The following is a 23,503-nucleotide window of genomic DNA, read 5'->3' as shown; positions in this document are numbered from 1 at the left end:
TGGGGAAGAAGCATGGAAGAGGATCCTCTTGGTTTTCCCTGAGGGGTTGGTTTATGGACCAAGGGTCCAAGGACTTGGGCCTCTTGCTCGCCCCTACCTCCTTCCTGTTCCACTTAGGTTCCTAATGGTCTTTGGAAAACTAGAGCAAAGATCCTAGAACACAACATTAGCACTACAAGGAAACCAGGAGACAATCCCAGTTGAGCCCTTCATCTGACAGAGAAACTGATATCCAGAGAGGTGAAGGGATTTGTTCAGTCTTTTCCAGTTTGTATGGGAGGCAAAATGAGTCCCCAGGGCTTCAGGCCCAGCCTCTGGCACTCTATTTGACCCTCCCTAAAAGACACCCTACTTGAGCTAAAAGTGCTGCCTACTGCTCATAGGCCCTCTAATCCTTGCCAATGACAAGAGGGGATGTGTCACACAGGTAAACACACAACACCCAGGAAGGGACAGAAAGGTCATGTCTCCTCTCCTGCCAATGGTGTGGGCCTCCTGCCTTCACTAACTAACCTACACCAGTCAGGGGTGAGGGTGACAGACAACTGGAGATAACACAAAGTTTCAGCTACTGAAGAATCTGGTCATGCAGAGAGGGCCTCTAGAATTGCTCAAACAAAAACAGGTAAGAAGCCTAGGGCGGGTTACTGGTTTTGGCAGGTTAGTACCACCCATACTCTAGAGTTTTATTTATAGCACAGGAAAGTCCCACTTTAGTGCTCACAATCTGAAATAGGCTTTTGAGCCAGCATTTCCGTAAATGTTCCCAGGAACATCAAAGTCCTTTCAAATGTTCATAGAATTTCATTTTTAAAAAACGCTACCATATTTTTTCTTCTAAGATTTATTTAATAAACATGTAAGAAAAGTTCTGGATTTCTGTTGGTCAGATTATGCAATAACAATCTGCCTTGAGGCAAGTGTGATTTTCTCAAAATTATCAAAAACATTCTGTACTTTTAGTTCTTAAACGAAAAAAAATGGTTTAACTTCTCATTTGCTTCCCATTATATAAAGTTTAAAAGCAACCATTCATACACCAAATTTATTTGTGCAGCGATGAATTGATCCGTGAAGCCATGATCTGCTGTTAATATGAATCCAAACTGCCCACTAGCACTTCAGCATAACTCTCAGAATGCCCAGACTGAGAGGTGGAGGGCTGCTGGAGGCAAAAGAGCTACTGCCCGAAAAGGGGTTCCTCTTCACCTTCTCTGGACTGATGTCACTTTCCTCTCCAACAGGACCCACCTAAGACCTGGCTCAGCAATCCCTCTTTGGGGCCTCTCATCCACCGGCCAGCTTCCTTTCCTGCTCTCCTGGGGCAGATGAATGCTTTCTAAAAAATATCCTCCATGATTCTCTAACAAATTCTTTACACAGCAAGTAAGCTTCAGCTCAGATATGGCCAGATCATCAAAATTTGAATTTTATGGAGATCGAATTAATGAGGTTTTTTTTTTCCTTATACAAGTACAGTTTATGTACTTCTGGATCATCTTCCTCTTTTTGAATCTGGTAGCCCTACCTAGAATTTGACCAGCTTGCAGACAAAGGAGCCAGAGCTGGGTTGTTACCGTCATTCACTCATTTACCAACCACTCTTTAAGCACTACTTACTCTGAACTGGCATGGTGGGAGGACACAGAGATAACAACATGAAGACACCTGCTCGTTAGGAGCTCACAGGCTAACAGGGAAAATAAAACATGAACATCAAGTATTGTGTGTACAGGGCAGAAAACAAGGACTAGCCTGTAATAGGACCCCAGGGCCTCAGAAAATGGAGCTGTTCCTGCAGCTGAAGGATTTATACATTCACCACACGTTTCCGGACGACCTACCAGGTGCCAGACATGTTCTAAGACTGGAGAAACCCCCTTGAACAAACCAGACATGGTATCTGCTCTCACGGAGCTTACAATCTAGCAAAAAAGACAAAGTAGGATCAGGGTATTACAATTCAGCATATAGGTGTGCTGACTCGGGGCGGGGGGCGGGGACGGGTACAGAGATTTGGCATCATACACACATTTCACTTAGGCAAACACAATGGTATATTTTTCTGAAAAGTTAAAAAAAAAAAAGACAAGGAAAAAGGAAAACAATGTTAAGTCATTTGCGCCATTTCACCGGCGCCTCCACTCACTGAACAGACCGGCTGGAGGGCCTAAGGCAAGCTTGTGCCCCTGCCGCTCCTTGTGGCCTGTTACAGTTCCCAAGAGCCCTTTCAAAAGTGAGCTGCTTGCCTAAGTGTAAGTCCAACACCTAAAAATATGTGGGTATTTTTGCACAATATGGCCCTAATTGCAGGCCAACCATTTTATCTGGAGCTCAACCAAAGAAACTCTGATGTATTCCCACACAGGAAGGAACCAACTGTGCTGGATCTTTCGATGCTGGTTTTCAACATGGCACCTTACTCAGGGTTTCCAAGAGGAATTTTGGTTACACTCCATTTTTATCTTAGGTGTGACTGTATAACCCAACCGTGGAATGAGCAGAGTCTCGTCCAAGGCAGTACTGTGGGATACATAGCAGGGGCCCATAATCTGGCTCTGGAAGTTGGGAGGTAGCCTCCTGGAGGGGTCTCTAAGTCCTTGAAGATGAGCAAAAGAGAAGGCAAGGCTCAGATGGGAGAGAGAAAGGTCCGGGGGAGCGCGTCACTGCTAGAGAAGAACAGCACCGAGCAGAGTCTGAAAGGCTGGTGAGATCAAGGTGGGTCCAGGGAACTTGTGGGCACAAGGGCAGGGGAGGATGAGAACACGAGCCTTGTGAGCTACCACAGTAGTTTGGAATTTATTCCAAGTGCAACAGTGAAGTTTGGAAAGGTTTTAAGCAGAGGAATAACAGGAATAACTTTAAGAAAGTTCATTCCGAAGTGCATGAAAAGATGCCCAACATCATTAGTCATCAGGGAAATGCAAATCAAAACCACAATGAGACACCAATGCACACTGCAAAATAACAAGTGTTGATGAAGATGCGGAAAAACTGGAACCTTTATACACTAATGGGAAAAATGGAAAATGATGGAGCCACTTGGGAAAACAGTCTGGCAATTCTTCAAAAGGTGAAGACGGAGTTACCATATGACCCAGCGATTCTACAACTAGGTATATAACCCAAGAGTAATGAAAACATCACCACGTAAAACTTGAACATAAATGTTCCATAGCAGCATTAGTCATATCAGCCAGAAATGGAAATAACTCAAATGACCATTGACTGGTGAACGGATAAATAAAATGTACTGTTCATACAATGGAATATAATTCGTTAATAAAAAGAAGTACTGACACATGCTACAATACACCATGATCCTTGAAAATATGTTTAGTGAAAGAAGCCAATCACAAATCACCACAAAGTGTATGATTCCATTTATATGAATGGTCAGAATAGGCAAATCCATACAGACAACAAGTAGTGGTTGCCAGGGTGGGAAAGGGGACTGGAGAGTGACTGCTAATGGGTACTGGGTTTCTTTAGGGTGATGAAAATGTTCTAAAATTGACTATGGTGATGGTTGCACAATTCTGTGAATAGACTAAAAGCCACTGAAGTGTATACTGTTTTTTTAAAGATATTTTTAAGTAACCTCTACATCCAACGTGGGGCTCGAACTCACAACCCTAAGATCAAAGTCACATGCTCTACCAACTAAGCTGGCTAGGCGCCCCTGAAGTGTATACTATAGAAGAGGGAACTGTATGCTATGTAAATAATATCTCAGTAAAGCTGCAAAAAACAACGAAAGTTTATCCCAGCTGCAGTGCACATAACAGAGGAAGGGACGGGGTACGGGGCAGAGACCGGGGAGGAGGCTGCCACAGGGATAGAGCAGGAGAAGATAGTGACTGAACTAAGGGGAAGATTTCATGGGACCAGACTAGAGGCCAGAGGAGCACTTGTCACGGGCTCCCCAAGTTCTCCTGGGTAGCTGGTGTGTCTCCCAAGAGGGAGAGTGGGGACACAGAAATGAGGTATCTGCAATTACTATCAAGCAGCAAAACGTATTTGAAATCTCATGTGTAAAGACTAAGAAGAATACAGAAAAGTGTGTAGCTCTCCTGCCCACATGCATAAGGAGCACCCAGGCACGCTGAGCTGCCACTAGGGGACCATCCTGACTATCCACCCACCCCCACTCCCAAACTCCAAAGAGAGGGCCTGGGCATTCAAAGCCCCTGTAAGATGTTTCAAGATCTGAGTGCCTGAGTGTAGGCTGGAGAGTGAGACAGGAGGTGACCAACCATAACTTGGGGAAATAAAATCTTTAAGATACTTTTCTGGTTCTGTGTATTTGTAAGGACTGCAAGGCTGCTCAAGCGGGCATTTTTCTTGGTTAGATCAAAAGTCCAGTTTTGACTATACACCACCACCACCCTCCCAGAAAGCCTTCCCTGATCTCTAAAAGGAGACTGGCAAGGGCTTAAGGTCATGGGACAGATGGGCCTGAACTACTGGTGGAAAAGGTCATGACTGGGAAACACAGAAGCATAAAGAAGGGCATTTCTTGAACACTGCTGAGACCACATCAGTTAGGACCCTGACCACAAGGACATCCTTGTCATGCTTGAAGACCCACAGACTGTAATGGAAAAGGGATGGGGGTGAATCCTTGTCCACAACCTCATGGTGTCACAACCCTCAACTGTCTCTTTGACCCACCCCACGCCTGTAACAGAAACCAGGGCTGGCCAGCCCACCACAACCATTGCTTCAGGAAGAGTAAAAACACCACAGAGATGCACCAATGAAGTCAGAAGCTGTGGTACCAGCCCATTCAGTGGCCAGATGGGAAAACTGAAGCCCAGGCCCGTGGACAGAACCAGGAGTTGGCACCCGGGTCTCTGACTCTCAGGTCCTTGTCCTTCTCACTCTACCAACTCCCTAAACCTTGCCCCTTCTCAAGAACCTGGCTCTCAGCTGTGTGCTTCACAGGACCAAAATAGCTGAGAAACTTCAGAAACATTAGGTCTCAACTGGCAGAGAACCAGCTCTTTCCCAGAATCCTATCAGGAAGCAGAAACAGACAATAGTTACAGGCTCCGATCTTTCTAAAGGGAGTGAAAAAAGCAGGTTAACCAACAAAACATGGTACAGTACAACTGTTGCAGCTCTTAAGTCCCACAGCCCTTTATTTTCTTTATTAGCAGCAGCATTCTGCATTCAATCACACCATACTGTAATCAACTATCAATGCGACCATTAGTTCAGCCACAAGTAAAGATCTCTAGAATCCAGGGCTACACTAGGTACTGAAACAAGCCAGACAGGTGAAGAGCTGTGACATCACAAAGGGACAAAGGTTTACAATCTCTAACTCCTAAATTCTAGTGAATTGAAGAGAAACACTATTTTTAAGCCTGCAAAGGAATATAAACATTAAATACTTCAAGATAGAGATCAAACAGGAAGACAAAATAATCTACTGCCTTTAAAATAATCTGAAAGGAGTTTAGAAACAAACAAGAAATAAACAAACTAAAATTTCCATAACTATGATCTTATTAGCCAGTTTTAAAGATAACTTCAGGCGCCAGAACTTGGAAATAGAATAAATACCAACGTATCACTTCTGAAGTGATAATAAACAACAGGACCCCATCTCTGATGGATGGATTTTTTTTTTCCTACAGTGGCCAAAAAGCAAGTTGAATTCTATATACAACAGACAGACTATACAATTAGGATCATTTAAAAATAATGAGACTCCTCTCTTTGCCTTCTTCCAAAGTATATAATATATATTTAACAGCACACATAAGACACCACTTGAGCTTCCCTTGTAGCCAACAGGAAGTATTTTCACATATAAAAATTAAAAATTTTAACTTTTAAATCATTAATATTTTTAAACATAATACAGACTTAAAAATTGTTCAACATTAACCCATGACCCCACCCCTAGCACAAAAGTCCACCCCAAATCCAGAAGTCACAGTTTTTTGTTCCTAAAAATCCCACAGCACTGAACTTGATCTTCACTTCAAGCTGATTGCTACGAAGAGGCCCCTAACAGAAATCCCCAGGAAGGAATGGAAGCACGATCGACGCTGCATCTCTTATCTACCTGGGCGGCACTGGTGCACCTCTGTAGTCAGGTCCATGAGATTCGGCCCCGACACTAGGGTCCTGGAAGGGTGAGCTGGCAGCTTCCCTCATCTTCCCCCTCGAAGGCTGTCCAATAAGCACCTGGGAATTGACTTTTCTTGGGAAAAGGGTGCTGGTAACAGCTGTCAGGGCCAAGGCAATAGTGAGAAGTTCAGTTCTCTGCTCTTTGGATGAACTGTGTAAAACATTTCTTTAAAAGACACAATGTTAAAAATATTAAGAAAAACGTCTACAAAATCTGGAGGGCTGCCTTTTCCTCAAAGGGTAAAGCTTGTGGGATAGTGGGAAAAAAGTTGAGGGCCCAGAACTCTAACTCTGCAGCAAAAGATAGATGCCCTTCAAAACACGTCACATTCTTAATATGTCTTGCTGAAGTAGCAAGAGCTGAGGGTGACTGTGTAAGAGCAGGAGAGGCGCCAACTCCTGCAGGGGGAGGGAGGGAAGGTTCCTACTGTGCACCCCACCCTGCACGAGAATGTCAGATTTTAGGGCAGCTGCCATTGGCCCCAAGGGCATCAGGACTCTGCCTCTGAACCAGAGCTGCTTTCCCGACTAACTTCAATCTGGAGAGATGGTAAGTTATCTAACCGGCTCTTCTTTTGGCGAGACTGTTCTTTCTCCTTTATCAGAGCCCCCCATGCCCTTTGCAGCTCAGAGTCGTCTTCCTCAGTGCCCGGTGTTCTGTGATCCACCTTCTTCGTGTTCTTTTCTTTGGTCTTGGGTGCAGATCCTAAGCGAGTCCATAAACTACCTGTTTGGGTGAGAAGGCATTTCAGTTTTGGTGGTCATTGCTGAGAAGCAGGGGCACTGCCAACAACCTAATGTGCAAGAAACACTGGGGAGGGGGTCTGTGGCTCTTGGAACCTTTGTGCAGTGTTGGGAAGGTTATCTCCTTTCCCTGGCTATAGTCCCCTGCCTGCAAAGTGAGGGATCTGGACCCAGTGGGAGACTCTCACAGCTAGGGACATGTGCCTCCCATATGCGTATCAGAATCACCTGCAACGCTACTTATGCTACATCTCCCCTCCCTGGTGAGACTCACCATTCAGTGTAGAGCTTCATTCTGCCGGGAGCGGGCCATTCCCAGATCATTCCCAGCTATAAATTCTGCAAAGTGAGGGACCTGCTACACTGTAAACTTTCAGAGATTTGGCCCAATATCTATTCATTTTTAAAATATACTTTATTAATATCTCACAATAGAGAAATATGTGTTTAGAATTTCATAGCATACTATAAGGCAATTAAACATTTTATTTATAAAGAATTTTAACAACATGTGGGGCACCGGGGTGGCTCAGTCAGTTAAGCCTCTGACTTCGGCTCAGGTCATGATCTCACGGTTCATGAGTTCCAGCCCCGCATCAGGTTCTCTGCTGTCAGCACAGCTGTCCCCTCTCTTTGTCCCTCCCCTGCTCGCGCTCTCTCTCAAAAATGAACATTTAAAATATTAAAAAAAAAAAAAGAATTTAACAGTGTGGAAAAATGATCACAATAAAATGAAGAAAGCAGGTTATGTATATGGACAAAGACTTTAATGGAGACTTAAGACTAAAAAGTATTTGTGCTAAACAGAAAGAACCGAGGCTGGTTTTGTTTTTTTCTATTTTCTAAGTTTCCTATACTGTTATTATTACAATTATGACAATAACGGAAGAGGAAAAATAATTTAATTTTGACATATGCTATTTCCTGCCTTCAACTAACAAAGTATTTCTATGCTATAATCTGCTCTTACCCAATTCCTATCTCCTTCAGTTTTAAGTGTTACCAACCTGATTTCTTCTCCCGAGTATCAGAGTAGAGGCCTTTAACATCTTGCCTGGGAACACCCAGTCTACTATGTACATCAGAAAAAGGCTCTCTCCGAAAGACTGGGTTACTACTAAAAGCCTTTTCTGGAGAATATGGTCTTTTTCCTAACCGCTGGCGTATATCTAGAAGAAGAAAAAAAAGTATTACTGTGACCAAGCTTGTGTGCTTTGCTATTCATACTGTCAACCGGAGATCTCTACAGGACCTAGTGCCAAATCTCCCCAAAGGAGGACAAAGAGCCTGACAAAATCAAGCTTCTAAAATTCTTCTGTGTAATCAGTCTGGATTCCCCTAGGAAAGTGCAGACATAGGGGCTTTCAATGGAAAAAAAGCCTCTCAGCTGACTGCTCCAGAAAGGAATTTCTGAGGCAGAATCAGCTGTTTGGTTTTTTTGGTTTTTTTGTTTTTGTTTTTTTGTTTTTAGTAGAACCAAGTATACCAAAGAATTTCCAAACATCTCAGCTAACAATACTATAAATTCCCTGAGGGCAGAAGCCACAGTCTTTGAACATATAAGGAATTTTTAATAAACTTATTACATTTAACAATAAATGTAACAAGATGGCTAAAACCCAAAGGATCAAGGGAAGATATTCCAAATCAAATTTGCTTTTCCTCCCTCCCATCCCTCCGAAGTCTGTCCTCTTGAGTTCCCTCTAACAATACGCAGCAGCAGCAGCAGCAGCAGCAGCAGCAGCAGCAGCAGCAGCAACAACAGGTTTATTAGCAAGTCATTGGGGTTTTTACCCATCCTGCTAATTGTCTCACAGAGCAGCATTCCCAACTTTCTGGTTCCTCAGGGCTGAGCCCTTTGGCTCCTTTCCCTTTGCTCCCTTCTTCCCAATGCTGAGTCTTCTATCTTCACAAAGTTTGATGTTCTCATCCATTCTGTCTCCACTTTCCCTGATCTAGTTCAGGTCCTTGTTACTTATTTAAATCTCTACCCTACCCCACCTGGCCACAAAATTATCTTTCTAAAATAGACATAAGATTAGGTTACTTCCCACATCAAAAAACTAGGTTTGCCAACTGAGAGCCCACACCACCCCTACCAAGGCCTTGCACTAAAGCCCCTTTCTCTGAGAAGCCTTCCACAATTCCCTGAGTAGACCTCCCTCCCTCCGTGTGCCCACTGCCCACTGCTTACAGACCTATGAGAACACTTACACTCTGCTGTGGGGTGGGATTACCTGAATGTGCACACTCACGTTACTACATCTGAGTCCTAGGATGACTCGGCAGACCCTCCAAAGATTCTAACACTCCCAGCACCTACCCCTGGCACACAGCAGGCATGCCCAAGTACCCACTCTATGTGTATTTGCACATACATACTATCTAGTTCAAATTCTTAACCATTTACACAACAACCCAACCTAATTTCTATTATCCTTATGTATGAAGTATATCAATGACATTCAGAGCAAAATAATTGGGACAAAAATACTGAAAGCCAGTATTGCAAAAGTATGATTATGTTCCATGTCTTAAGGTTCCAATGCCTAGCCAAAAATTTAGAAGTGATGAAGCAGGGTAACTAAATCGGTTCACTAATGGCAATGTTTTAACCAAAGACTTATCTCTGCCTGAATTCACTTTCTGGAGCTCAGAATGAAGCTGAGAAATGCAAATGAATACTACCTGATTTAGTATTGCTGCCTGGTGGCCGTGGACGTGTGTGCTGACGTTTTTCATCTAACAGATGTCGGACATCTACAAATTTCTCAGTCGGTAACTTGTTACCGATTCGGTTTTTGATATTGCTTGTGGATACAGTATCTGCCCTCATGGAGTTCCTTTAAAAAAAAAAAAGGCACAATTAACCAACTTCAACTGTGGGACAATGCCTATGCAACAATCTCATATACTTTGGAGAAAACTTAAGATACCCAATTTAATATACCAAATATTCACTCACAAATACCGTACACCAATAATTATTTGCTTATAAAAATCATGATCAGCTTGCTACAGAGAGACTAGTCAGGGCAAATAGGTTCCTGAGTTTTCCAGGGTGGTTTCCACAAATGATACCTGTAAACTATCACAGAATGTATAATTACAAGTTCCCTCCCTTCTGAGACAAACATTAAGTAAGGCCTGCAAAGCGCTCAGGGATCTCTGTTCATGCAGGCTGTGATTTCACAGTAGTCAAGATACAAGAGGATCTATAATCTCTTTAAAGAGCAGACTTCTCTGTCAAAGACATCTGCTACCATGCACCAGCATTATTCTGACAGCATTCAACACTGGAAAGTTCTCTAAAAACTAAAAATAAGGATGTGAACAAAGTCATACAAACAAACCAGATTGAACTGTTTTTCCTTTCCCCAAACATACCACCAAGTACACTTAGGAAGAGCAACTCTAGACCCCAACCAACCCTTTGAGCTGTACATCTGCCCTCAGGAATCTGCTCATCCCCACTAGTCATCAAAGAAATACACATTAAAATAACTTTTTTTTTTTTTTTTGGCCCACAAAATTAGCAAAAAGTAGAGAGTGATAAGTTTGGTAAGTATATAAGTAATAGGTTACAAAGTGAGTAAAACCCTTCTGGAAAGATATTTAGCAACACCACATTTTGAAACACACATATTGTTTTGTACAATAACTGGAATTCAAGAAATTTAATTAGTGCAACAGTAAGAAAATAGAAACCTAAATGTCCATCAATAAGGGACCGGTTAAATAAATCATGCTACTTTCAAACAATGGACTACATCTGGGTGAAAAATAACAGAGGTCTATATATATGAAATGGAAAAAGCACACTGTAAAACAATATAAATCCAACTTCATTTTTGAAGAAATATATTTCTTCGTGTGTTATGTATACACATAAAATTAGCAGGAAAATTATTCATTCAATTGCTAAGTCGCTATTTTAGGAGAGATTGAAACCATGGGTGATTTTCACTTAATATACTAACATTTTTATAACAAGGAATCAATTGTGTATTTAAAGAAACAAATGGATGCTTTTATTCAAATTCTTCATAAGACAAATTAGAACAGATAAAAGTGATTATAAAATTAAGAGGAGCTAAGAGGAAGTTAGGAATTAGTATTTAAAATCAAATTAAAAGCGAGTGGCTCAGTCAGCTGAGTGTCTGACCTCAGCTCAGGTCATGATCTCGCGGTTTGTGAGTTCGAGCCCCACATCGGTCTCTGTGCTATCAGTGCAGAGCCTGTCTCAGATCCTCTGTCTCCCTCTCTCTCTGCCCCTCCTTCTCTCTCTCAAAAATAAACATAAAAAAAAATTTTTAATTAAAAAAATCAAATTAAAAGCTCGCACTGATAAAAAGAAAAGGCTTTTACCTAATGTTTTTCAACTGAGATTCCACTTCATCAGCGTACATGGTCATTTTCATGCTTTTCTTTGGTGAAGGAGTGGAAATCATTTTCAGTTCTAGATCATAGTCCATTTCATCGGAGTCTGAACTGCTGGCACTGGACTGCCTAGATGTGCTCCGCTCCCGGGTCTGCTTGAGAGCTGGGAGCTCCTCATGGTACTCTACCACCACTCTGTCATCTGCATCCATGTCCTGGTCTTCCTCCTCCTCCTCCTCCTCCTCTTCCTCCTCTTCAATGGGTTCCTCCGGAACATTTACTAGTCCTAAGAAATTTAACCAAGAAACATTAGGAAAAGTATTAAAACTAACAAATCTGATTTTCTGCTCTACACTGGTGGCCTTTTTAAAAAAGGTGGGGTTCCCATGCCTGAGATCTTACTGGAGCATTATCTACATTAGTGCCAACCCAGTTGCCATTCCGATATCTACAACAGAAGAACGGCTAGGTAAAGTATGATCTAGCAAGCTGACGGATATTACAAAATTACCTACAATCCAGTCGACTTGTCGTTATTCATGAGTTCTATATTTGCAAATCTGCCAAATTTATTTGTAACTCCAAAATCCACACTCACAGTGCTTTCATGATCATTTGTGGACATATGCGGAATGGCAAAAAAAACAGACAGGCATATTCCCAGCTGAGGTCAAACAAGGCAACGCTCTGCCTTCGTGTTTCAGCTCTCATACTATACACAAGTATCCTTTTTGCAGACTATTAAGTGTCATGTTTTTCATATTTTTGAGGCTTTTGTTGGTGATTTCACTGTTGAAAAGGGCTTCCAAGTGTAGTTCCAAAGCTGTCTAGTGTTTCTAAGCTCAAGAAAGCTGTGATATGCCTTATAGAGAAAATACGTGTTAAATAAGCTTTGTTCAAGCATGAGTTATAGTGCTGTTGGCCGTGAGCCCAATGTTAATGAATCGATAATATGTATTAAATGTCTTTAAACAGAAACACACATCAGACAAGGTTATATATTGATCAGCTGATGGAAATGGTGTGACCAGAGTCTCTGAATGGTTTAGTATTCACTATATCAATTGTCACAGTGACTTTATAGCACATAACCACTGTGAACAATGAAAATCAATTCTAACTTCAAAGTTCATGAGAAGATGCTCATAAGTGGAGGACTATAAAATATATGTTCGTAGTGATTATATTTATTATGAAGAGACAAATAGGAAAAATGTAAAATGAAATCAGTTGTTATATTAGAGTGCTAGAATTATGGGCAATTTGCTTTTTAATTTCTTTAGTAATATATACATAAAGATTATAAAAATATCTTAGAGTAACTGAAATTAGAAGCCTATAACTGTGTAATAGAAAAGTATGTGCATTTTTAAGATGCAGATTTCAAATATACAATTTTGGATATACACATAAAATAAAAACGATAGACTTCACCTCTCCTTATCCCTGTTACAATGATAAACATGTATGCATGTTATCCCATGTTTGTATGCTAACTTAGTTCTCAAAGCATGTAGAAGATTTCACACCTTTAGATTCAAAATAAAAACAAATCTTTATAAAACATAATGAAAATGGTTCTTCTATAATAAGCACCAAAGAAAGAAAGGAAGGAACAAACGAACAAACAAAATGAAACCCAGGTCATGATATCTCATTTAGCTGAGGCATTCGTGTGCATGAGCCAATAAGCATAAAACACCAGACACAGCAGCCTATTTTCATCATCAGACAAAAAAAATGATAAAATCAAGTCATCTGATAAATTTTTTCATTCAGCTTTTGATATTAATAGTAGAAAAATTAGATTCTTACAAAAAATTTTCACTTTTTCCTATGTCACATTTGGCCTTTTTTTTGTTAGAACAGCTTTCATAAAATCATTTGACCTCTTTTGTATGGGCAATTTAAAATTAATTGTGACTTGACTTACTTTCCTATATGTTGGCAGAGGGTGAGGGCAAGGAAGAGAGGATGATAAAGTTTGGAACCTTAAAAGACTGTATTAAGAATAAGAATATGATTTCGGGAGCCAAACATGTGTCTACCCAAGAGCTGAGCAGGCAACTACCGGAATGTCGGTGTTTATAGGACGTCAAGCCAACGTCATCCCCAATCAGGGCTCTCTTCTTGATCACATCCCGCTGAATGCGACGGGAATGATACCTTCGCTTCCTGCAACGTTCCAAAATAAGCACATGATCAAAAACCAACAAGAAGGACTCTGAAATCCACTAATTGAATTCAACTATACACTGATGAAATGTTAGGTACTGAAACAGAGACATTTTACATGAAACTGTAACTCAGCCTTTCATACCATTTACCACAGTTAAGAATCCTGACTCCTTGTCTTCCTTCAAGTCCACACATGGCACTGACACTGCACTGCAGAAGACCAACTGAAGGATTAAGAAAACCTTAAGTACTATTTAAACTATTGTACTTTAAAGTTTTGGACTCACCAAGAATTACTAAGAATTCCTTTCATGCCTCCGTAATTTGGATTCCCGTATTTCATGTAATACTGACTTCTTCTGGCTGCTCCAAGTTCCTTTTTGTCATCTAAAAATTAATTACAACAGTTACCCAGGATTTCCCATTGGTGTGAAGACAATGTTCAATGGTTTAAAAAAATGTTTGCCGGGGAGCCTGGGTGGCTCAGTCGGTTGAGCGTCTGACTTCGGCTCAGGTCATGATCTCACGGTTTGTGAGTTCGGGCTCCACGTCGGGCTCTATGCTAACAGCTCAGAGCCTGGAGCCTGCTTTGGATTCTGTGTCTCCCTCTTCCACCCCTTCCCCCGCTCACTCGCACTTGCTCTCTCTCTCAAAAATAAATAAATGTAAAAAAAATGTTTTCTGTAACTGGGATCACATCAGCACAATTTGCCAATAAAAGGGAAAGATGCACTACAAACTTTCACTCTCAGTGCCTATAAAAGCACTGCAGTGTTGAGGGGGTGGGGCAAAAAACAGAGATGAATGAGGTTAAGCTGTTGTTAAGGTGCTGACTAACGTCACAGAGAAAATACTATTAAAAACAACAACACAGCATACAAGGTTCCAAGAAGCATAGGAGAACTTCAGTCATTAGAGCTGTTCAAAAACTAAAAGGCTTTCTAGATGAGGTAGCTTTTTTACTGGTCCCCTGAAAGGCATTTGTTTCTGAATGACAACACCAATAACATAGAATCTAAGTATTAAAGAAACAGATTATACATAATTCCATATATTTGGTAAACCAGTTTTTCCAATTTATTGTTACGTTCCTCAAAATGGCTTAAAGAAAATAGCCTAGCACCATTTATCTAGAATGCACTCCAATAAGCCACTCAAATGAACACAGAAAAGATCACTTCTGTCAAGTTAAAATGCCAGTTAACAGAAAGAAAAAGTGGGCAGTGATCTTTCATAACATAAACATCGCTGATGTTTTCATGATAAACATAACATAACATAACATAACTTTCATAACATAAACATCTCTGATGGCTCCTAGGGCACTCACTGACTGCAAAGGATGAAAACCAATGCGAATGTATCCATCCAGTACTACAAGTAAACAGTGGCACAAGCTAGTATGTACACCCTTCAGAAAGACATGCCCACCAGCTCCTTGGAGAAATGGCTGATTCCAGATCTGGGACAGGAAAAGTACAAGTTGAGTCTGGGAAAACAAGATGTTTCACTGGGCCACAAAGTAAGAAAGTGCTCAAAGAATCATGGAGGCATGTCAAAATAACATAACTTGAAGGGACTCCTCTGGCCCAATCTAAGAACATTTGTAAATCAAACAAATGATACGAATGAATGATAAACCACTGAATAAGACTCATGAGTCTAAACTGATATAAGTAAATAAACAAATGGGTACAAAAAGAAAGTTCTTCCTTATAGCAGAATGCCAACTCATAAAGAAATGTAGAATTAAAAAGTCCTCAATGGATGATAATTGGAAGTATGATGAGCAGAAAGCAGTTCACATAATCTCAAAGTACCTCCCTACAAATTTTAGATTTACAAATGGAAAAACAGGAGAAACCTGACAATCATTACTTTAACCAAGTGAGAAAAGTTAACACCTCCAGAAATGGGACAAATAAATATCATGTGCCTCCTGACACGATGCACTGAAAATGATAACAGCAGCACTTCTGTGGTACTCTTGTGAACATGCACAACCCGATTTAATCATGAGGAGGTAACAGACAAACCAAAACTGAGGCAGAGTCGATAAAATAATGAGCCAATACTTTTTTTTTTTAATTTTTTTGTTTTTACATTTATTTTTTTTTCAGAGACAGACAGAGACAGCGTGAGCAGGGGAGGGGCAGAGAGAGAGGGAGACACAGAATCAGAAGCAAGCTCCAGGCTCTGAGCTGTCGGCACAGAGCCCAATGCGGGGCTTGAACCCACAAACCGTGAGATCATGACCTGAGCTGAAGTCGGATGCTTAACCAACTGAGCCACCCAGGTGCCCCATTTTTTTTTTAAACTAGGCTCCATGTCCAGTGCAGAGCCCAACATGGGGCTTGAACTCACGACACTGAGATCAAGACCTGAGGTGAGATCAAGAGTCGGATTCTTTTTTAAATTTTTTTTTTTCAACGTTTACTTATTTTTGGGACAGAGAGAAACAGAGCATGAACGAGGGAGGGGCAGAGAGAGAGGGAGACACAGAATCGGAAACAGGCTCCAGGCTCTGAGCCATCAGCCCAGAGCCCGACGCGGGGCTCGAACTCACGGACCGCGAGATCGTGACCTGGCTGAAGTCGGACGCTTAACCGACTGCACCACCCAGGCGCCCCAAGAGTCGGATTCTTAACTGACTGAGCCACCCAGGCACTCCAAGCCTATACTCTTAAAATATGTCTCAGTCAAGAAAAACAAACCAGAGTACTCCATATTCAAAATTCTTACATATTTTAATGTACACCAAAATCATTGTGCATAAAGAGCCTTGCAAACTTAAGAGGCTTGGCGCTACTGAGTGGCTTAGTTGGTTAAGCACCTAACTTCGGCTGAGATCATGATCTTGCAGTTGGTGAGTTCGAGTCCCACATCAGGTTCTCGGCTGTCCACGCAGAGCCCGCTTTGGATCCTCCATCTTCCTCTCTCTACCCCTCACCCCCACATGCTCACATGCACACTCTCTTTCTCTCTCTCAAAAATAAATAAAAACATTAAAAAATTTAAGAGGCTTTTAATTGGACTCCTTAGAGAATTAGAGCTGAATGGCACTATTAGCAATGTCCAGGAGGATGTGATCAATTTAAAAGTATAATTTAAAAATGTTTTCAGGGGGGCACCTGGGTGGCTCAGTTGGTTAAACCTCCAACTCCATCTCAGGTCATGATCTCGCAGTTCATGAGTTCCAGCCCCACATCAGGCTCTGTGCTGACAGCTCGGAGCCTGGAGCCGGCTTCAGATTCTGTGTCTCCCTCTCTCTCTGTCCCTCACTCACTCACGCTCTGTCTCTGTCTCTGAGAAATGAATAAACTTTAAAAAATAAATAGATAGATAGATAGATAGATAGATAGATAGATAGATAGATAGATAGATAGATAATGTTTTCAGGGACGCCTGGGGGGCTCAGTCGGTTAAGCATCCGACTTTTCATTTTGGCTCAGGTCATGCATGATCTCATGGTTCATGAGTTCAAGCCCTATATTGGGCTCTGCACTGACAGCATGGAGCCTGCTTGGGATTCTCTTTCCCTCTCTTTCTGCCTCTCCCCTGCTCACTCTCTTTCTCTCTCAAAAATAAATAAAAACTTAAAAAAAATGTTTTCATAGTTCAGATGATAATTTGGCTGAAAAACACAGAGGGCAAAGTAGCTTTAACAGAAAATAACTTCCTTTAGGCAAAAATCACAAAAGTATACAAATAGCTAACATTCACTTTCAAAGTCTGAAGTTTAACTTAGGCAGCAAGCCATCATTTTACAAGTATAGAATATTATACAGTTTGAATGGACTTTGAGATTACTTGACCGAACTTCCTATTCAAAAGAGAAGGATGTCACTGAAAAATAAATGACTTTGATTAAAACTAAAAATCAATGCCAAGAATCACATTTACCTTTTGTAGCAAATCTCATGAATAACCTATTTCCTTTAGCAAGTTTGTTAGCTGGACGAAGATCGTTTCTTAGCAGAGACTCTTCTTCTACTTGAGACAATGTGTCCAACTTAAGAAAAAAGAGCATTTTCAATATAAACATTAAAGCTTCTTTAATATTTATTCAACAGTAAAGTCACCATTGATTGAGAAAGCATTCTTTAACAATTCTCAAAGCATGACAGCACTGTTCCTCTGAAGCATTGCTAAGTCAGATGTTCTCCCTGAACATTCTAAGAGTCTCCATCATTCTCTATCTGCTTACCCTTCTTTACTTTCCTCCATAGCACTCCTCACTTCCTGACATTATATTACATGTCTGTGTATCTGTGCATTTCTCTGTCTTCTCCACTAGAATGTATGTTCCAACAGGGGAAGGACTTTGGCTTGATCTATATCCATAGCACCTAGAATTTGGTATATAGCAGGCACTCAGTAAATGTTCTTTAAATGAATACACTTTGATATTTCCAACAAAATACATGCTTCATCAGGAAGTATTCCATCACTTGCTTCTTCTTAACTTTACGGATTAGACAGGTAACACTTCAAAGTATTTCTCAATAAAACCATTTTCTTTTATACAGAAGTATGAGTACAATTCTATGATCTCAAGAAGAATCACTCATTGCAGCCACATGAACTGAAAGGCCAGGCACCTGGTGCACCCTCCGAAGGTCTAAAAGTGAAAGCCAGAGGAAGAATGCAACGCACTAAGTCTTTAAGACTTATATAAAAAGACAGCTTTTGCTGTCATATAAAAAGACAGCCTTTTGCACTCAAACCTTTAATATATCTTTGCCCTATTACTAACCTCTATATCACTGGAGTTCTCATCTTCAACTTCTCCTTCTTCGGCCTCATCATCATCTGAACTGTCTTCCTGCTTGTCTAAAACATAATGCAAGCAACAAGATGAACCTTAACATAACTCCATCTCATGTAATTTAAAAGTTCAAGATTTTCTCCCTCTTTGGATCATCATAGCTTATTTTAGAAACAACTGACAATGAAATGCTATATAATGCTCTGCACAGAAACCCAAACTAACTGTGTAAATAACAGGACTTTTAGCCCAAAAGTCCCTCCTTTGTGTTGTTACCTTTTTTACTTTTCTCAGATGACCTGTCCTCATTGGCATCCCTGCTTCTTATCTTATCCAGGGCTGGCAAAGAGCTCATATTGATAAGGGCTCGTGTGGCTGTCATTTCATCCAGCCAGACAACATTACCTGAAACAAAATGTAAAATAAAACCTGACATCGCATCTAAATGGTAAGTTTTTTAAAAACAAAGACTGCAACATGTTCCTTGCTATGGCCTCATCTAGCTACAGATCAGCATCAGTAAATGTACAAACCAACTAATGAAAGAAGTACAGAAAGTGGTAGTAAAACCTCCTTGATAAAATCAGCCTAGAGCTGCATTCCCAAATGGGGTTCCACAAAATAACTGTCAAGTATTCGATGAAAATGGGTTCTGTGTATTAAACCTGCCTGGCTCAGTGAGTGTTACGTAGTGTTAGCAGTTCTGATGATGATGATGACGACGACAAGATGATAACATCAAAACAAATTTGGATTATCCTTCATACTACTGTCCCCTACAGGGAAGCCATCTGCTGTTCCTTATCACTCAAATGTGCTGAATGACTGTTTCCCACTGTAAAGTATGAGTGATGATGGCATCCACAGAATATAAAATGGAGGCATGACAGCCACTTGGCTTTGTAGCAACTACTTTAATCTGCTTCTTTAAGCAAGAGAATTTAGCAAGAAAAAGGTGTTGAAAAGTCTTGTAGAAAAGAAATCTGTTTAATTTTGTTTAAAACCAGCATTTCTCAAACTAAAGTTAACCTTGCATCTCACTTACATCTCAGTTTGGGAAATGAAAGGCTACAGATTCTTTCTCGCTTTTGTTATAAATATGCCATGTGGCCTTGGGTAAACAATTTCCCTTCTCTGTTTTTCAGTTCTGAGGTACAACATGAGTTAGCAAAACTGTGTAAATCTAGTAAGGGTCCCTCCAACTCTAATATCCCTTAGCTATAGTTTGAGTGACTCAGATCAGGAGTTAGCAAACTACAACCTGTAGGCCAAATCCAGTCCACCACCCGTTCATTTATTTATTTGTATTAGTACCAGCTTTATATAGGTATAATTAATGTAAAATAAAGTATACATCCCCCATGTTTTTGTAAAAAAATTTCTATGGAAAACAGCCAGGCTCGTTCAATAACATATTGTCTATGGCTGCTTTCATGCTACAATAGCAGAGCTGAACCAACACAACAAAACAAAGACTGTATGGCCTACAAAACCTAAAATATTTACTGTCTAGCCCTTTATAAAAAAAGGTGTGTCAACCTTTTATTTAGATGGTGTAAGTTAAGCAAATGGAAAAATGGAGAAAACTCTTCAATCATGTTTCTTCTTTCAATGAAAACACTGAATCAACATCTTTAAAAGCTTTTTTTTCTTTTTAATGTTTTATTTATTTTGGAGAGAGAGAGAGGGGCACAGAGGATCCGAAGCAGGCTCTGTGCTGATAGCAGCGAGCCCAGTGTGGAGTTTGATCCCAAAACTGGGAGATTGTGACCTGAGCCAAAGTCAGACACTCAACCAACTGAGCCACCGAGGTGCCCCTGAATCAACATCTTCTAAAGAAAGCAGCTGGGAAACCCAGGCAGCTATTCAGGGTACAACCTAGCAGATCAGTAAGCTGATAGTTAAGTAAAGCCAGACTAGAAGTGAGTTAAGACAAGAAGCTGGCAGAGTGGTTACCACAGGTCCTGCCAGGCTTGGAGTGGGGAGGCAAGTAAAAATTACAGCTAGTTCACAAGTTAGAGCAAGCAGGTGAAGTTCCAAAGCAAGTAGAGATGAGAGGTCTGATACAGTGTCAGAAGGTTCTGGTTCAGTTCTAGCTCAGATACTAAGGCAGAACCAGACCTGTGAGTAGCTACATGGGAAGGTGCACTGACAAAAGCTAAAGCCCTGAACATACAGCCCCAAGTCTATACAGTTGGATGCACCCTTTTATTGGGAAATTGTGGGAGTTAAGGAGGCCTCGGTCATGTACATGCCAGCAACCAACCTCCTAGATCCCTGGTCATCACCACTGAGCTGAAGTGGAATGTTCATGGAGTATGATCTGGCAGATTGGCTAAGACACTCTGGTTCTCTTCAATGGGCAATCTTTCTCTCCTACGCTAAAGGCAGACGTCAGGGCTAGACAAGTAGTCTGAACCATAATCATTCACCATCTGACATGGCAAGAACTCCTAAAATCATAAACAAAAGCATATTCAAAAAAAACCTTGCATGTACTTACAGGAGGTATCATCCAACCATTCAATGTGAGCTGGAGGATATTCTTTAAAATAGGAAAAGATATCCTGGGTACTCATCTCATCTACTCCGCAAATGTAGATTGTCTCCAATCTCACTTTGGGGATTGCTAGAAAAACAAGACACAAAAGAGATGATAGAATTTTCCCACCCACTATTGTACATCCCACAAGTAGTCATTTATGACAGTTCAGATAACATATATTTAGAAAAGAAATATGTTAAAAGAGATGACAATTATTTCAAAAGAAAGGAAATATGACAAAGGTAAACTATTTTAATTTTTATCACAAAGCAACAGCATTAAACAAATGATCTAATTCAGAACAGGCATTTTAGGCTGAAAAAGATGAAACAAATGGTGTTGGTAAAATACGTGATACCTCTCCCCAGATTAACCTGTAATAATTAAAGCAATACCAAATTCAGCAGGATTACTCCTTGAACTTGACAAGCTGATTCTGTAATTTTTAAATGCTTGTCAAAGAGAGATGTGCAATAATAAAGACAATTCCAAAGAGATGTTGCCTCTGAATATAAAGCAAAGTATCAAACTAGAGTAAAGAAATCTTACAAATCAACAATAAAATGACAGCCCAAGATAAACATGGACATGAACAGACATTTCACACAAAAGGAAATATAAGTGGTCAATAAACATATAAAAAGGTTGATCTCACTAATAATCAGGAAAATGCACATTAAAACAATACACCAGCTTTCATTGCCCATCTATTGTTTGGTGTAGTCACCTTCATTAATTATCTTAGCTAGATCTTCTGGATTATCTGCTGCAGCTTCTACGTGCTGGCTGCTTCACTTTGTGCTTTTACATTACAGAATTGGATGGCTTCTTTCCTTAAACCTCATGACCCAACCGCTGCTGCCTTCGAACTTTTCTTCTGCAGTTTCCTCACCTCTCTCAGCTTCACAGAATAGAAGAGAGTCAGGGCCTTCCTTGCTCTGGATTAGGCCTTGGCTTAAGGGAATAGGCTGGTTTGATCTTCTATGCAGACCACAAAACTCTCTCCATATCAGCAATAAGGCTGTTTCACTTATCATTTGTGTGTTCCCTGGAGTAGTACTTTTAATTTCTTTGAGAACTTTTCCTTTGCATTCACAACTTGGCTGTTTGGCACAAGAGCTCTAGTTTTGGCCTGTCTTGGCTTTGTACATGCCTTCCTCACTAAGCTTAATCACATCTAGCTTTTGGTTGAAAGTGAGGGAAGTGGATCCTCCTTTCACTTAGACACTTAGAGGCCATTGTAAGGGTCATTAATTGGCCTAATTTCAATACTGTTGTGTCTCAGGGAATGGGGACTCACGGACAGGGAGAGAAACAAGAGACCAGCCAGTTGGTGGAGCAGTCAGAATACACACAACATTTATCAAAGTTCTCCATCTTATAAGGGAGTGGTTCGTGGCATCCCCAAACAATTACAACAGTAACACTGAGATCACTGATCAGGGATCACCAAAACAAATACAATAATAATGAAAAAGTTTGAAATATTGCAAGAATTATCAAAATGTGACACAGAGATACAAAGTGAGAAAACGCTATTGGAAAAATGGCACCAACAGACCTGCTCGACACAGGGTTGCTACAAACCTTTAATTTGTTTAAAAAAAAAAAAAAAAAAAAAAAAAAAGGCAACATCTGCAAAGTGCAATAAAGTGAAGTGTGATGAAATGAGGTGTGCCTTGCAATGTGACGACATGAAAAAATTAAAATATAAACACCATCATACACTTTCTAAGGCTATGTATTTGTGAACACAAAGACCTAGAAAAAGGCTGGTATAATTCACACTGATAACAGCTGTTACTGCTGGGGAAGAAGAAAGGCTGACGGCTATAGTCAAGAAGGAACCTAAAGACCTGTATTCTGAAAAATGTAAAACACTAAGGAAAGAAATTCAAGATGGCACAAAGAAATGGAAAGACATTCCATGCTCATGAGATGGAAGAACAAATACTGTTAAAATGTCTATTAGCCAAAGCAATCTACAAATTTAAAGCAATTCCTATCAAAATAACAACATAATTTTTCACAGAACTAGAACAAACAATCCTAAAATTTGTATGGAACCACCCACAAAAGACCTCAAATACCCAGAGCAATCTTGCAAAGTTAAAAAACAAGAAGTATCACAATTCCAGATTCATTTACATTACAAAGCAGTAGTAATTAAAACAGTATAGTACCAGGCACCTGGGTGGCTCAGGCTCTTGATTTCCACTCAGGTCATGATTTCATGGTCGTGAGATTGAGCCCCACGTTGGGCTCCATGCTCGTTGGGGATTCTCTCTCTCCTTCTCTCTGCCCTTCCCCCGCTAGTGTGTGCACGCGCGCTCTCTCTCTCTCAAATAAATAAACATTTAAAAAAAAAAAAGAGGGGTGCCTGGGTGGCTCAGTTGGTTAAACATTCAACTCTTGCTTTTAGTTCAGGTCATGATCTCATAGTTCATGAGTCTGAGCTCTGCATCCAGCTCTGCACAGGCAGGGAAGAGCCTGCTTGGGATTCTTTCTCTTTTTCCCTTTCTCTCTGCCCTTCCCCTGCTCACACGCTCTCTCTTCTCTCTCTCAAAATAAATAAACATTATTAAAAAAAAAAAAAAAGAGTACACGTATCATGATGAGATAAAATAAAATAAATAAAAGCCAGAACCCCCCCCCCACCCCGCAAAAAGGAATCTCAGCTTTACCAGGATCATGTTAATTTTTTACTAAATACTTTAAACACTTAATCTTCATAGTTGTGAAAT

General features: G+C 40.5%; 2 protein-coding genes across 15 annotated transcripts in view; both read right to left on the bottom strand.

The window, feature by feature from the left end:
* The window catches only part of ITGAE (integrin subunit alpha E), a 75,623-nt gene extending 69,409 nt beyond the window's left edge, over positions 1 to 6,214 (bottom strand). For all 11 annotated transcript variants that reach the window (XM_045043983.1, XM_045043979.1, XM_045043986.1 and 8 more), the window contains exon 1: positions 6,080 to 6,214. In XM_045043983.1, the coding sequence (XP_044899918.1) occupies positions 6,080 to 6,116 (37 nt within the window). In that variant the 5' untranslated portion in view covers positions 6,117 to 6,214. The remainder of the gene's footprint in view (positions 1 to 6,079) is intronic.
* The window catches only part of NCBP3 (nuclear cap binding subunit 3), a 33,126-nt gene continuing 14,740 nt past the window's right edge, over positions 5,118 to 23,503 (bottom strand). The window contains exons 4-14 of one of the 4 annotated variants that reach the window (XM_006939943.4): positions 20,718 to 20,843; positions 18,491 to 18,619; positions 18,203 to 18,279; positions 17,350 to 17,458; positions 13,734 to 13,833; positions 13,340 to 13,443; positions 11,257 to 11,554; positions 9,577 to 9,731; positions 7,896 to 8,057; positions 6,709 to 6,871; positions 5,118 to 6,242 (exon numbers count right to left, since the gene is read on the bottom strand). In XM_006939943.4, the coding sequence (XP_006940005.2) occupies positions 6,134 to 6,242; positions 6,709 to 6,871; positions 7,896 to 8,057; positions 9,577 to 9,731; positions 11,257 to 11,554; positions 13,340 to 13,443; positions 13,734 to 13,833; positions 17,350 to 17,458; positions 18,203 to 18,279; positions 18,491 to 18,619; positions 20,718 to 20,843 (1,532 nt within the window). In that variant the 3' untranslated portion in view covers positions 5,118 to 6,133. Of the gene's footprint in view, positions 6,872 to 7,162; positions 7,244 to 7,895; positions 8,058 to 9,576; positions 9,732 to 11,256; positions 11,555 to 13,339; positions 13,444 to 13,733; positions 13,834 to 17,349; positions 17,459 to 18,202; positions 18,280 to 18,490; positions 18,620 to 20,717; positions 20,844 to 23,503 lie in introns of all 4 variants that reach the window. The other 3 variants (XM_045044063.1, XM_045044061.1, XM_003996382.6) reach the window with 3 other exon arrangements.

Source organism: Felis catus, chromosome E1 (genome assembly GCF_018350175.1).
Source record: "Felis catus isolate Fca126 chromosome E1, F.catus_Fca126_mat1.0, whole genome shotgun sequence".
Classification (NCBI taxonomy): Eukaryota; Metazoa; Chordata; class Mammalia; order Carnivora; family Felidae; genus Felis; species Felis catus.
This window is presented reverse-complemented; position numbering and strand designations above follow the sequence as displayed.